The sequence below is a fragment of the Myxocyprinus asiaticus genome, chromosome 40 (genome assembly GCF_019703515.2).
Source record: "Myxocyprinus asiaticus isolate MX2 ecotype Aquarium Trade chromosome 40, UBuf_Myxa_2, whole genome shotgun sequence".
Taxonomy (NCBI): domain Eukaryota; kingdom Metazoa; phylum Chordata; class Actinopteri; order Cypriniformes; family Catostomidae; genus Myxocyprinus; species Myxocyprinus asiaticus.
In genome coordinates this window covers 1828128-1841453 of record NC_059383.1, presented here as the reverse complement: position 1 = coordinate 1841453, position 13326 = coordinate 1828128, and the positions used below count along the sequence as shown (strand labels likewise).

General features: G+C 41.2%; 1 protein-coding gene across 1 annotated transcript in view; it reads left to right on the top strand.

Annotated features, from left to right (window-relative positions):
* Nucleotides 1-12363, top strand: part of sar1b (secretion associated, Ras related GTPase 1B) — a 34758-nt gene extending 22395 nt beyond the window's left edge. The window contains exons 4-7 of the mRNA XM_051680665.1: nt 2718-2783; nt 2859-2962; nt 3046-3177; nt 10908-12363. Coding sequence (XP_051536625.1) covers nt 2718-2783; nt 2859-2962; nt 3046-3177; nt 10908-11024 — 419 coding nt within the window. The 3' untranslated portion in view covers nt 11025-12363. The remainder of the gene's footprint in view (nt 1-2717; nt 2784-2858; nt 2963-3045; nt 3178-10907) is intronic.
* Nucleotides 12364-13326: the final 963 nt, after the last annotated feature.

Genomic DNA, 13326 nt, shown 5'->3' with positions numbered 1-13326 from the left:
CCCTCCTCCCAATTTTCCCGTAGGATGTCGAGCACGCTGTGCGGTTGATGCCGTACAATAATTCAAATGGGGAGAACCCAGAGTACCTCCCGTACTGCAAATAATAGGGGTTTGAGCCACTTGTCCCAATTTCGAGCGTTGCCTTGCACAATCTTACGAATCATATTCTTTAGTGTCTGATTAAATCATTCGACCAAGCCGTCCATTTGGGTGTGGTAGACGCTGGTCCGAATCAATTTAATCCCCAATAATTCGTACAGTGTGCATAGTGTACGTGACATAAATTTCGTGCCTGGATCAGTGAGGATTTCTTTTGGAATCCCCACTCGGGAGATTATTCTGAAGAGTGCCTCCAACACAATGTGCTGAAATGTTGCGCAGTGGCACTGGTTCCAGATATCACGTTGCATAGTCCACCAGAACCAACACAAAGCGACGTCTGTGTGCCGTCCGCTCTAATGGCTCGACGAGGTCCATACCAATTCTCTCTAAGGGAATCTCGATCAGTGGAAGGGGGCACAATGGTGCTTTTAGGGTGGCCGTGGGATTCACCAACCGACAATCACGACATGCTGCACACCACCTGTGAACATCCCCGTGAATGCGCGGCCAATAGAAGTGGGCCATCAGACAGTATGTTTTTCCCTGCCCTTAGTGACCCACCATCGGATTATAATGAGCCGTCTGGAATAACATTTCCCGAAGGCTCTTCGGTACTAACAGTTGAGTTGTATATTCCTTTTGTCTGAGCATCCTGTGTCACTTGATACAACCGATCCTTAATAATAGAACAATACGGATATGCGAGTGCAATGTCTGGCCGGAGGAGTTGACCATCAATCACTTCCACTTGATCAAAGGCATGCCTAAGGGTCTCGTCTCGCATCTGCTCCAGAGGGGAAATCCCTAGCAGGGAATCCTCTAAGGGCTGGACTTCCCCCTCCCTTATGTCCTCCTGGAATAGAGCTGATGTAGACTGCCCTGGCTCCACCTCCCCAGCCAGCAAGTCACACACCACACATCGATATTCTTTGTTGCAGGACCCATCCACACACATTCCCCTTCATAAGGTAGTAAATGCCAACAATTAGTTCCCAAAATTAGTGGATGGGTGAGGCGGGAATTAACTGCAGCCTCGACGCTGTTTTTGTCCTGAAATTGAATAGTGACCATCACTACAGGATAATTTTGCATATCCCCGTGCACACACCTTACCTTCACCCACTGGCTTGTATCCAAAGCCTTGGACTGAACCAAGCATTGGTGAAAGGAGGTTTGATTACAACCTGAATTCACCAAGGCTTGATATGTACCCACCTTAATACAGGTATGCGGTATGTTCCAGCTTGATCAGGGGCGATCTCACCTCCATCACCGGGCACTGGTCCTGGAAATGACCAGGCTCCCCGCAGCTTCAGCAAACTGGCCCAGACTTCCCGCCCGCGGTGGCGGATTCACCAGTCTGGGGGTGAGAGCGGAGAGGGATAGGGGAAACTTGTGGGTTGTGCAATCCCAAGCTCCAGGAAGGCCTCCAGATCATCTTTCGGACTCATCTTGACGAGCAGAACCTGGGACGGGGCAGTCGCAGGGTCCGGGGTCACAGCGGGAGATGGTAAGCTCCGGAGCACCTGCTGTTCCTCCTCTTGGGCCTTGAGGAGTGCGATGAACTGCTGCTTCTGCTCTGTGTCCAGCTTGAGGAGGGCCTGATGCTGGGACTGGTGGATGCTGGCGAGAATCTTGAACACTCCCTCCAGAGGCGAGGCTTCACTGGCGGCGTTCTTCCTCCTTAAATCCCGGGTTTCAGCACCACTGTGAAGGGTTCTTTAACTCAAGGAGGAAGTGGGAGGCAGCGAAATACATCTCAAAAGGGTATTTATTTTTCTCAATACAAATTCGCTTTTCAGCATATCATAACGTGTACACAGCACTCTGCTGTGTGTCTTTAACCCCCTTGACTGGCATCTGGCTTGCTCTTAAAACCATCTCCCACTTTCACTGCAATGACAAACAGCTGTTAGAGACAATCATTGACAGGTGATGATCCTCACAATTCTCATCTCCCGATCTCGCTCTCCATTCATAAGCCGGCGCTCAACCACGCCTCCACCCCCACACTGTGCTAATTGAAAGAAAACAAGTTTACAAAAAGATCTAATCCAATATTTGGTGATAATATAGCATAACGAGAGATTTATACACTTTTTTTAATAGGCCGGTCATTTTTGACCGGGAACACAAAATTAGGTAAAACATTTCAACAGCACAAGGGTTAAATTGAAAATGTTTTTTCTTCATGTTTACATTTCATTGTACTGTTACTTTAATAGTGGCCAGAAAAAAAGATACCGACAACTTAATACAATGTACTTAATAATATTTTAATCATTGCTTTTGTCTTTAGTACATTGACAATATAAAAGCCAATAATTAAATTTTGCGAACACCACGTTGTCTTAATGAAATCACACTGGCTATTTTTCTCACACAGTATAAACGGATCTTTGAAAAAGATATATTTTCGTATACATGAACAAATGTATAACTGCCTTCATCATATTTGTGGGTAAATTTTGAAGCCCCTGGACTAAATGACACAAGTCCAATTTTGTTTTCATGGGGTCTTTCAGAGAAACGAACCAGATGCATGAGGAATTTCCAGCATTGAGTTATTTTTAGAATCATTAATTGCTTGAATTTTTTTGTTTTTGTTTTTTTAGCCTCTGAAGAGTTGACGATTGCTGGCATGACCTTCACGACCTTTGACCTGGGGGGTCATGCTCAGGGTGAGTATCACACCTCATGTATAACTGAATGAGCTGGCTCGTGTGCTGACGGCTCTGTTGTATCATTCTGAACAGCTCGACGTGTGTGGAAGAACTACCTCCCTGCCATCAACGGCATCGTATTCCTCGTTGACTGCGCAGATCACGAAAGACTGGCCGAATCTAAAACAGAGCTGGACGTGAGTCACTTCAGCAGTATTATCAATACTCGTTATGTACTAATGAACATGATGTCATAGCTGAATTTGTATTTGAATCCCAGGCACTCATGACAGATGAAACCATTGGAAATGTGCCTATCTTGATCCTTGGCAACAAGATTGACAAACCTGAGGCCATCAGTGAGGAGAAACTGCGTGAGATCTTTGGACTGTACGGTCAGACAACAGGCAAGGTAAGACACCGCACCTCTTGTGCAGTCAGTACAGTGACACGGTTCAATGCTGTTAATCTAGGTGTGGATGCTTTGGGGTATTAGGCCTGTTTCACACCACCAGCCAAAGCACATCTTTTTTTTTTTTTTTTTTACTTTTTTGCCACCAATGTTAATAGGTTAGAGCAGTGTTTCTCAATCCTATCCTACCACTAACAGTACACATTTTGGATGTCTGTCTTATTTGACACTCTAATAATGAGCTAATCAGTAGAACCAGATGTGTCAGATAAAGGAGAGTGTTAGTGGTACTCCAGGAAATAATTGAGAAACACTGGGTTAGAGTATTCACACTGGTAACGCACATCTCAGGAGTGTCCCAGAGTTTTGGTGCTGACTCTATTGTTTGCTGTGCATAGTGCACTGAACCCAGCTGAAAATACAGTGAAAATGCACTAAAAACATATTTAACCACATTATCTTTTGCAAGATAGCCTTTAATGAAGCAATATGAAATACTGGAGCAAACTACGCCACTGTTGTTTGAAATCAGACATTTGTTGGGCTTGCTGCAAGTTCCACATGCATTGACAGGCACACACACTTTCTGTTCATTAAAACTGAAGAACCCAGCAGCTTACAACTTTGGTTTGGGAAAATTACATTTCATGACAAACATGTTTGTAGTAATTCTCAATGGTCAGCTCCAGATAATCATTTTATCATTTGTGTGAGTTATTAAAGGAAATATTCATTATTTTCTGTATTGAGCGGCAGCTCTGTCAGTGTAAGCTCATCACGTGTCTGCTGCTGTAGTTACGCGTACACTCTGCTTGTCGTGCAGTGTGAAACAGGCCTTAGATTACCATTTCTTACATTGTGGCACTGAAATACTGCAGATGTTGATATGATCCAGTGTTTACTATACGAATACTAAACTAAAGTCTGTCGAATGTTAATTTAGTAGCCACTCTGATTCAGTGTGTAATTCGTTCACTTAATTCAGACTGAAAACTCAGTTTTTGAGCCAATTAATAAGATCCAAAGTTCCTTTGAGGAAAGTCACGTCACTTGATATTCATATTGGTTACATCAGTGGTCAAATGGTTTCTGGGCTTACTCTCTATTGACTTGAATGTTGAAAACTGCAATCTCCCAAACTGTTTGTCAACATTACATTTCAGCAATTCATAAAATGAGGAATAATTTCACACAAAAATGGTATCATAAATGTTGCTCAAATCTCCCAAAAAATGCTATTTCTCATGCTACTGTACGTGAGGCGGTGACCGCTGCCATATTAAGCATTACGATTTGTCCCAACCCCCCTGCCGAGGGTTGGTGAATATTTTTGCTTTATTGATTTTGCTTTAAAAATTTAATTCACTTATTGAAACAACAAAAAAAAAAGACATTTCTAAATTCAAATTACACTTTAAACGAAAAAAGCAATTAAAATAACAAAGAAAAAATAGTATTTAACCACCTCCCAAAGTCCAAACATTTACCATCTCCAACGGCCCCATTTGCCATCACGCAAGTATCAGTCAGTGACAACAGGTGGAAAATTACTAATAGCCTAGAGATTAAGAACTAAAAATAATTATAAGTGTAAAGATAATAATAATCATAATAAATAAGCCTAATGAATTCCCTTGTGTTCCCAAAATAATGCTGCCTAATGTGTGCTCTTATTGAATTTGTGTTAGTATTGCATTTTGGTAAATCAGTTAATGCTGCCTAAAGAAAAGAGAATATAACTACATTTTAGGTTCAAGGTGAACGTGTCTTGCATTATTTTATGATTTAATCACTTTCGTCTTTGTTTCTTTAATACAAAGATATTGATTACTGAACCTGCAGAGTTGCGTTCACAATGTGTAAGAGCGAACTGCTCCATGGAAATAAAGCAAACTAAACTCTCAGCACCTCCCGAAATGATCGGATATCATTTGCAGCATTCTTATTGATGACATTATTCTTGCAAACAGTTTTCATATGAAAGAAACATAGAAAAAAAGAGTGATAACTCTTTACATGCGCTTGTTCCACAAGACAGGCTCGTGCTGCACGCCTCTGAACAAACAGTGAATCAGACACAAGCATTGACGGCTTTTCTTTTGTCAGTTCTTAAAAATATAATAAAGTGTGTTTCTTCAAGCGTGTGACAAACAGCATTTCTTGTCATGTGTCACTCTGAGACGTCTTACAGGTTGTCCGACTGTTGCAGGTAGATGAGCAAAATTACCCACGCATGAAATACATTTGGACCAGGAGCTTGCAAACTGGATTCAGCCTCATCACATTTTGCAGGTGGCGGGTGCTAGTTTTGCACCCTGGGCTACTGTTTAAAGAGCACCTATTATGGTTTTTAAATGTGCCTAATTTTGTTTAAGGTCTCATACAATAGATTTACATGCATCCAAGGTCAAAAAAACACTTTAATTTGCTCATAATTTAAATTGCATTACCTTTTTTTCCCAGTGTCAAACAAATGACTCGTTCAATGATCCATTCTAAAGGATTCATTCTAAACTCCTCCTTTCCGAGAGCCTACTCTGCTCTGATTTGTCAGATGTCCCAGTCTGTTATGATTTGTCTACCACTTAGTGCAGTGTTTGAGGGTGGGTCAAAGCTGTTTGCGAGCAGCCAATGAAGCCCAGAGGCGGGTTTTTTGTTACCAAATTACATAGGTTAGTACAGGAAGTAAGCCTGGAATTACTAACGACTCGTTTGAGGTGTTCAGAATCGGTTCTTTCTTTTGGGAGTCAATAACTCCATTTGTCGTGCACTTTGATTTTTGAAACTTTGCAGACTTTTTGTACATTCACAAACAGCTATATAACACACTACATGAAAGGTAATATTTGAAAAATCATAATAGGTGCTCTTTAATATATTTACTGACTTCCCAGATCCATGGTTTTGCCATTTCCCGATATTGTCGATCATCGTCTGTCAACTGAATGTCTCAATCAGCATCGGGATCTTTGTAAGATATCGTTGATATCCGATTACAAAGTCCCATTGCCCAGCCGTAGTCTGTATCCTCTATAGACTGTCTCTACCGATTGATTAGAAGCAGCACTTAATAAGAGTCATTCGTTTGTGAATTGGACTCCATTGGTCGTTGTCAAAGTCCCTTTCAAGACAAGTCTGGTCACACTTTGGCCATCTTTAGAATGTTCCTGTGCAGCTATTTTTCAGTGTAAACAAGAATCAGAATCAGCTTTATTGCCAAGTATGCTTACACATACAAGGAATTTGTCTTGGTGACAGGAGCTTCCAGTGTACAACAATACAAAAACAGCAGCAAGACATAGATAATAATAAAAAATAAAACTAATTATACACATACATACAGACACACACATACAGTGCATCCGGAAAGTATTCACAGCGCTTCACTTTTTACACATTTTGTTATGTTACAGCCTTATTCCAAAATGGATTAAATTCATTATTTTCCTCAAAATTCTACAAACAATATGCCATAATGACAACATGAAAGAAGTTTGTTTGAAATATTTGCAAATTTATTAAAAATAAAAAACGAAAAAAAAAATCACATGTACATAAGTATTCACAGCCTTTGCCATGACACTCAAAATTGAGCTCAGGTGCATCCTGTTTCAACTGATCATCCTTGATGTTTCTACAACTTGATTGGAGTCCACCTGTGGTAAATTCAGTTGATTGTACATGATTTGGAAAGGCACACACCTGTCTATATAAGGTCCCACAGTTAACAGTGCATGTCAGAACACAAACCAAACCATGAAGTCCAAGGAATTGTCTGTAGACCTCCGAGACAGGATTGTAGATCTGGGGAAGTGTACAGAAAAATGTCTGCAGCATTGAAGGTCCCAATGAGCACAGTGGCCTCCATCATCCGCAAATGGAACCATCAGGACTCTTCCTAGAGCTGGCCACCTGGCCAAACTGAGCGATTGGGGGAGAAGGGCCTTAGTCAGGGAGGTGACCAAGAACCCGACGGTCACTCTGACAGAGCTCCAGCATTTCTCTGTGGAGAGAGGAGAACCTTCCAGAAGAACAACCATCTCTGCAGCACTCCACCAATCAGGCCTGTATGGTAGAGTGGCCAGACGGAAGCCATTCCTCAGTAAAAGGCACATGACAGCCTGCCTGGAGTTTGCCAAAAGGCACCTGAAGGACTCTCAGACCATGAGAAACAAAGATTGAACTATATGGCCTGAATGGCAAGCGTCATGTCTGGAGGAAACCAGGCACCGCTCATCACCTGGCCAATACCATCCCTACAGTGAAGCATGGTGGTGGCAGTATCATGCTGTGGGGATATTTTTCAGCGGCAGGAACTGGGAGACTAGTCAGGATCGAGGGAAAGATGAATGCAGCAATGTACAGAGACATCCTTGATGAAAACCTGCTCCAGAGCGCTCTGGACCTCAGACTGGGGCGAAGGTTCATCTTCCAACAGGACAACGACCCTAAGCACACAGCCAAGATAACAAAGGAGTGGCTCCGGGACAACTCTGTGAATGTCCTTGAGTGGCCCAGCCAGAGCCCAGACTTGAACCCAATTGAACATCTCTGGAGAGATCTGAAAATGGTTGTGCACCGACGCTCCCCATCCAACCTGATGGAGCTTGAGAGGTCCTGCAAAGAAGAATGGGAGAAACCGCCAAAAAATAGGTGTGCCAAGCTTGTAGCATCATACTCGAAAAGACTTGAGGCTGTAATTGGTGCCAAAGGTGCTTCAACAAAGTATTGAGCAAAGGCTGTGAATACTTATGTACATGTGATTTTTTTTATTTATTTATTTTATATATATATATATATACATATATATATATATATATATATATATATATATATATATATATATATATATATATATATATACACATTTGCAAAGATTTCAAACAAACTTCTTTCACGTTGTCATTATGGGGTATTGTTTGTAGAATTTTGAGGAAAATAATGAATTTAATCCATTTTGGAATAAGGCTGTGGAATGTGGAAAAAGTGAAGCGCTGTGAATACTTTCCGGATGCACTGTACATACATACACACATACACATGGGTAGTGCAAATCTAATACAATCTGTTATGTACAGTGCAAATGTTTTTTTTTTTTGTTTGTTTGTTTTTTTCTCTCTCTCAGAGGAATGAAATGGCAGAAGAGGTTGGATAAATATAAGAAAGACTAAACTGTGTATTGCACATAGTTATTGCTCAGTGGAGCAATTTAACTGTTCATGAGATAGATAGCCTGAGAGAAAAAACTGTTCCTGTGCCTGACGGTTCTGGTGCTCAGAGCTCTGAAGCGTCGGCCAGAAGGCAACAGTTCAGAAAAGTAGTGGGCAGGGTGAGTGGGGTCCAGAGTGATTTTTCCAGACTTTTTCCTCGCTCTGGAAGTGTATACTTCTTGAAGGGGGGGCAGGGGGCAACCAATAATCCTCTCAGCATTCCGAACTGTCCTTTGTAGTCTTCTGTCTGATTTCGTAGCTGAACCAAACCAGACAGTTATTGAAGTGCAGAGGACAGACTCGATGACTGCTGAGTAAAACTGTATCAGCAGCGCCTGTGGCAGGTTGAATTTCCTCCGCTGGCGAAGGAAGTACAACCTCTGCTGGGCCTTTTTCACAGTGGAGTCAATGTGGGTCTCCCACTTCAGGTCCTGTGAGATGGTAGTTCCCAGGAACCTGAATGACTCCACTGCTGCCACAGTGCTGTTTAGAATGGTGAGGGGGGTCAGTGTTGGGGTGTTCCTCCTAAAGTCCACAATCATCTCCATCGTTTTGAGCGTGTTCAGCTCAAGGTTGTTTTGACTGCACCAGACAGCCAGCTGTTCAACCTCCCTTCTGTATGCAGACTCCTCATCATCTCGGATGAGGCCGATGACACTGACACTGGTGTCGTCTGCAAATTCAGGAGCATGACGGAGGGGTTCTTGGCGATGCAGTCACTGGTGTAGAGGGAGAAGAGTAGTGGGGAGAGCACACATCCCTGGGGGGCACCAGTGCTGATTGTACAGGTGCTAGAAGTGAGTTACCCCTGTCTCACAAGCTGCTGCCTGTCCGTCAGAAAGCTGGTAATCCACTGACAGATAGACATGGGAACAGAGAGTTGGTGTAATTTATTCTGGAGTGTAGCTGGGATGATGGTGTTGAAAGCTGAACTGAAGTCCACAAAAAGGATCCTTGCATATGTCCCTGGTCTGTCCAGATGTTGCAGGATATGATGTTGACTGCATCATCCACAGACCTGCTTGCTCTAAGCAAATTGAAGGGGATCTAGAAAGGGTCCAGTGATGTTCTTCAGGTGGGCCAACACCAGTCTCTCAAATGATTTCATGACCACAGACGTCAGGGTGACAGGTCTGTAGTCATTAAGTCCTGTGAAGTCCTGTGATTTTTTTTTTTGAAGCAGCATGGGACTTCACACTGCTCCAGTGATCTATTGAAGATCTGTGTGAAGATGGGGGCCAGCTGGTTAGCACAGGATTGAAGACTCGCTGGTGAGACGCCATCTGGGCCTGAAGCCTTCCTTGTCTTTTGTTTCCGAAAGACACGGCTCACATCATCTTCACAGATCTAGAGTAGCAGGAGGGTTGCAGGAGGTGTTGGTGTTTGTTTGAAGTGAAGGTCAGAGTGGGTGTGGGGTGTGAGATTGGGCCTTTCAAATCTGCAGTAGAACACATTCAGGTCGTCAGCCAGTTGTTGGTTCCCTACAGGGTTGGGGGTAGGAGTCCTGTAATTTGTGAGTTGTTTCATGCCACTCCACACTGATGCAGGGTCGTTAGCTGAAAACTTGTTTTTCAGCTTCTCAGAGTATCTTCATACAAGTGCAACTCCTATCTACTTGAATGGGGAAAGACTGAAATCTCCAAAACGGCTGGTCAAGATTACTATCAAAGAACATATTTCAAATCAGCAGTGAAATCTGTCAACAATGAAATCATAAATAGTTCTACATAATCTCAGATCACGGCAAAAAACAAACATTTTCAGGCTGGTCCAGCTAATGCGAATACGCGTTCCCGATTAGACTGATAGGTCCTTATTTAAAAGGTTACTGGCTCTTTTACCTGCAAGGTGGGTGTCTCTACATTTGCCATAATGGCGTTCCAATTTCTCCCATTCATTTTAATACAAGTGCTCCGTCTCAGAAGTTGATTGTCTCTGTCTCTGATGTGGTGCTGTAAACGAAGTGTTAAATAATGGAAAATGTTCAGTTGAATCGTGCTCTCTCAGGTTTTTCACTCTATAATCCCTTGATGGTATGAATGAATTGTTTCAACAATGTAAACATTTTTCCAATTAAAGGGAAAATACAATTTTGCTAAATGTTACCATATGCCAATTCTGTACCACAGGAAAAAAATGTTTGTGCTAAAGATGGTGTTAAAATCTTGTCTTAAAATCTAATGTATCTTTGTAGAGTGGCTGTTATTGATTAATGTGGCAGTAAAAAATGACATTGGATTTGACAGGAAACTCGTGTGAATGCAGCCAAGCACTGTTACTCATCACATGTGAAGGGTGCGTTCTATAAAGGCACAATAGCAAATAACAGACCTTTTAATTGTAAGGGTCATAGAGAGTGAAAATAGTTATGAAAAACTAAATTCAGATGTTTTGCTAACACTCTGAGTGATCTGTGAGGGAAACAAGTTTAAGATGAGCCCTTTAGGAACGTGTATCTATTATCAGGAGGAGGAACTTGTGCATTGTGTGAATGTCTTATGGTGGTTTCATGTTTTTCAGGGCAACGTCCCCCTCAAAGAGCTGAACACGAGACCACTGGAGGTGTTTATGTGCAGTGTGCTGAAGAGACAGGGCTACGGCGAGGGCTTCCGCTGGCTTTCACAGTACATCGACTAGAACAATACACACACACACACACACACACACACACACACACACACACACAGACAGACAGCCTGCCTTCACTCTCAGAAACACACAGCTACTCGACTCCAATAGACTGTTATTGGACACGAGCGTTCGGTTCAACTACTCTTTTCTCACATTAGTTCTTAAGAAAATAACTAGAAATGATTCTGCAAATGTGCTAAATCCAAAACCATGAATCTTTGCATTTATGCCACTTTTATTTACGCTGTAATTTGATGTTTTGCCATTCATCTGTTGTCTGTTCTCTCATGTGGAGCTGTAAAAATCATGCAGCGACTGTAAATGATGCTACACGTGTACTGGCAACCCCAATGTAACTGTACACATCACAATACATACTTCAAACGGGAAATGCTTTGACTTTTCTCCAGTGTTTCACTTCCTATCACATGTGGCCACAGTCCTCAGACTTTAAGATAAAGTTGTGACTGTCTGTGCCAATACAGTCCATCAGTGTGGTCAGTCTGAATTGCATATCAGTTTTTCTTTCAGCAACTTTGGAACTTGTACTGCCACATTCAGAATGTCATTCCCAAAGTCTCTTTTAATGGATACAGACCTTTAAGTTGTTCCTTTTGAATTATGTTATGGAATTCCAGAAAGTTATGGCAATAAACTGCAGGGCAGAGTAAATGGAAGAATATCATTTTTGGGTTTGTCAGGGTGGGGCTTTCACACAAATACATAGATTATGATATTTAACTGCTAACAAATAGTAACAAGATAGTGAAAAGTGGAAAATCTAGTTGAGGCACAAATAAAATGTTGCCGTTTAAAGCCATTCTGTAGCTGCATAACAGATCTTGCCCTGAAACAGCGCAGGGTGAGTGCTGGTGTGAGAAATACTCACGCACAGTTATTAATGACATGGACCATATGTAATTTATAGAAATGCCATACATGGATTTTTTTTTATCTGTCTTGAATAGCTCTTAATTTGATCAATGTGGATAAAAAAATAAATTAAAAAAAAACTATTATGCATGCCTTGTTCCATGATAGATATATAGAGATAGATATATATATATATATATATATATATATATATATATATATATATATATATATATATATAATATTTTTTTTTTTTTTTGTTTTGTTTTACAAACAAACAGAGTGCAAAAGCATCTGCCGCAGGATGAAATGCCATGGGTGCGTCTTCATGCTCCTGTTCCGTTGAGCTCTAATGGAATGGCACATACATCAATGATTTAGATTTTCTGTACTGTCCCTCCATGTATCATCGTTCATTCCATAATCTGTTCCATTTATGAGAGATAACATTGTTTGCATCATAAATTGTAATAAATGTTTGCAATGAAAACAAACTCTGTCTGTGTAACAGTTTCTATAAATATTCATTTAAATCATGAGAGGGGAACAGATTTTCTTGATGTCTCTATAATGAGTTAAGTTTTGGCTTTTATGGTTGCAGCAACTGTGCCATAGCTCGGGTTGGTCAACATTTCAGTAGTCGGTACCAGGATAAATCATATCTGTAAAAAACTAGATGCAGGATAACACAATATTATTTTTTCCTTTATTTTCACATCAGCCCATTGAACTTCTGTAAATAAATCCCAAGACTCTCTTTACTTTAGATGCAGTGTGTCTGGTAGCAGAAGATTAGAGCAATGGTTCTTAACTGGTGGGACACAGACAGCAGGGAAATACAATGCTACATGCAAATAATAAAATGCAGTTTATCACATAATTCAAATAGCAAAACTAAGTAAAAACGAAAGCAACTTTTAAATGATTCCCATATTTTTGTTTTTTGTCAAAGACCACGCATCCAATCAAACTCTATGGTATTTTGGCATGAATTCATCTGTCACTTGGCAAAAGCCAAATTAGATGCCAATATGGACACTGGACAGGTTGTGTTACAAGCCACCATACTCCGTGTTTGGCCTACACTTCATGCTTATATTGAAACATTTCAAGGGTTGATTTTGAAAGAACATTACGGGTTCAAGAAGAGTTAAGCTCAATTAACAGCATTTGGGTCATGTTTATTTCCAGGGGGGCTGTTGTCAAATGCTGTTACAGTATGACACACAATAGAAGAGAACGGGGTCATTCCAAAAACAGTAAAATACACCTTTTCAAAAGCATAGTTACAAGATGTAGCCTACACATTATGCAAGTTAAGATGATTTTAGTGTGATAAAATCTTACCTGTGTAATGTTATATCCAATATTATAACTTGCTGCCAAGACAATGAAACCCTCTAATCCCATTATTGGATAGAACTTTACACATTTG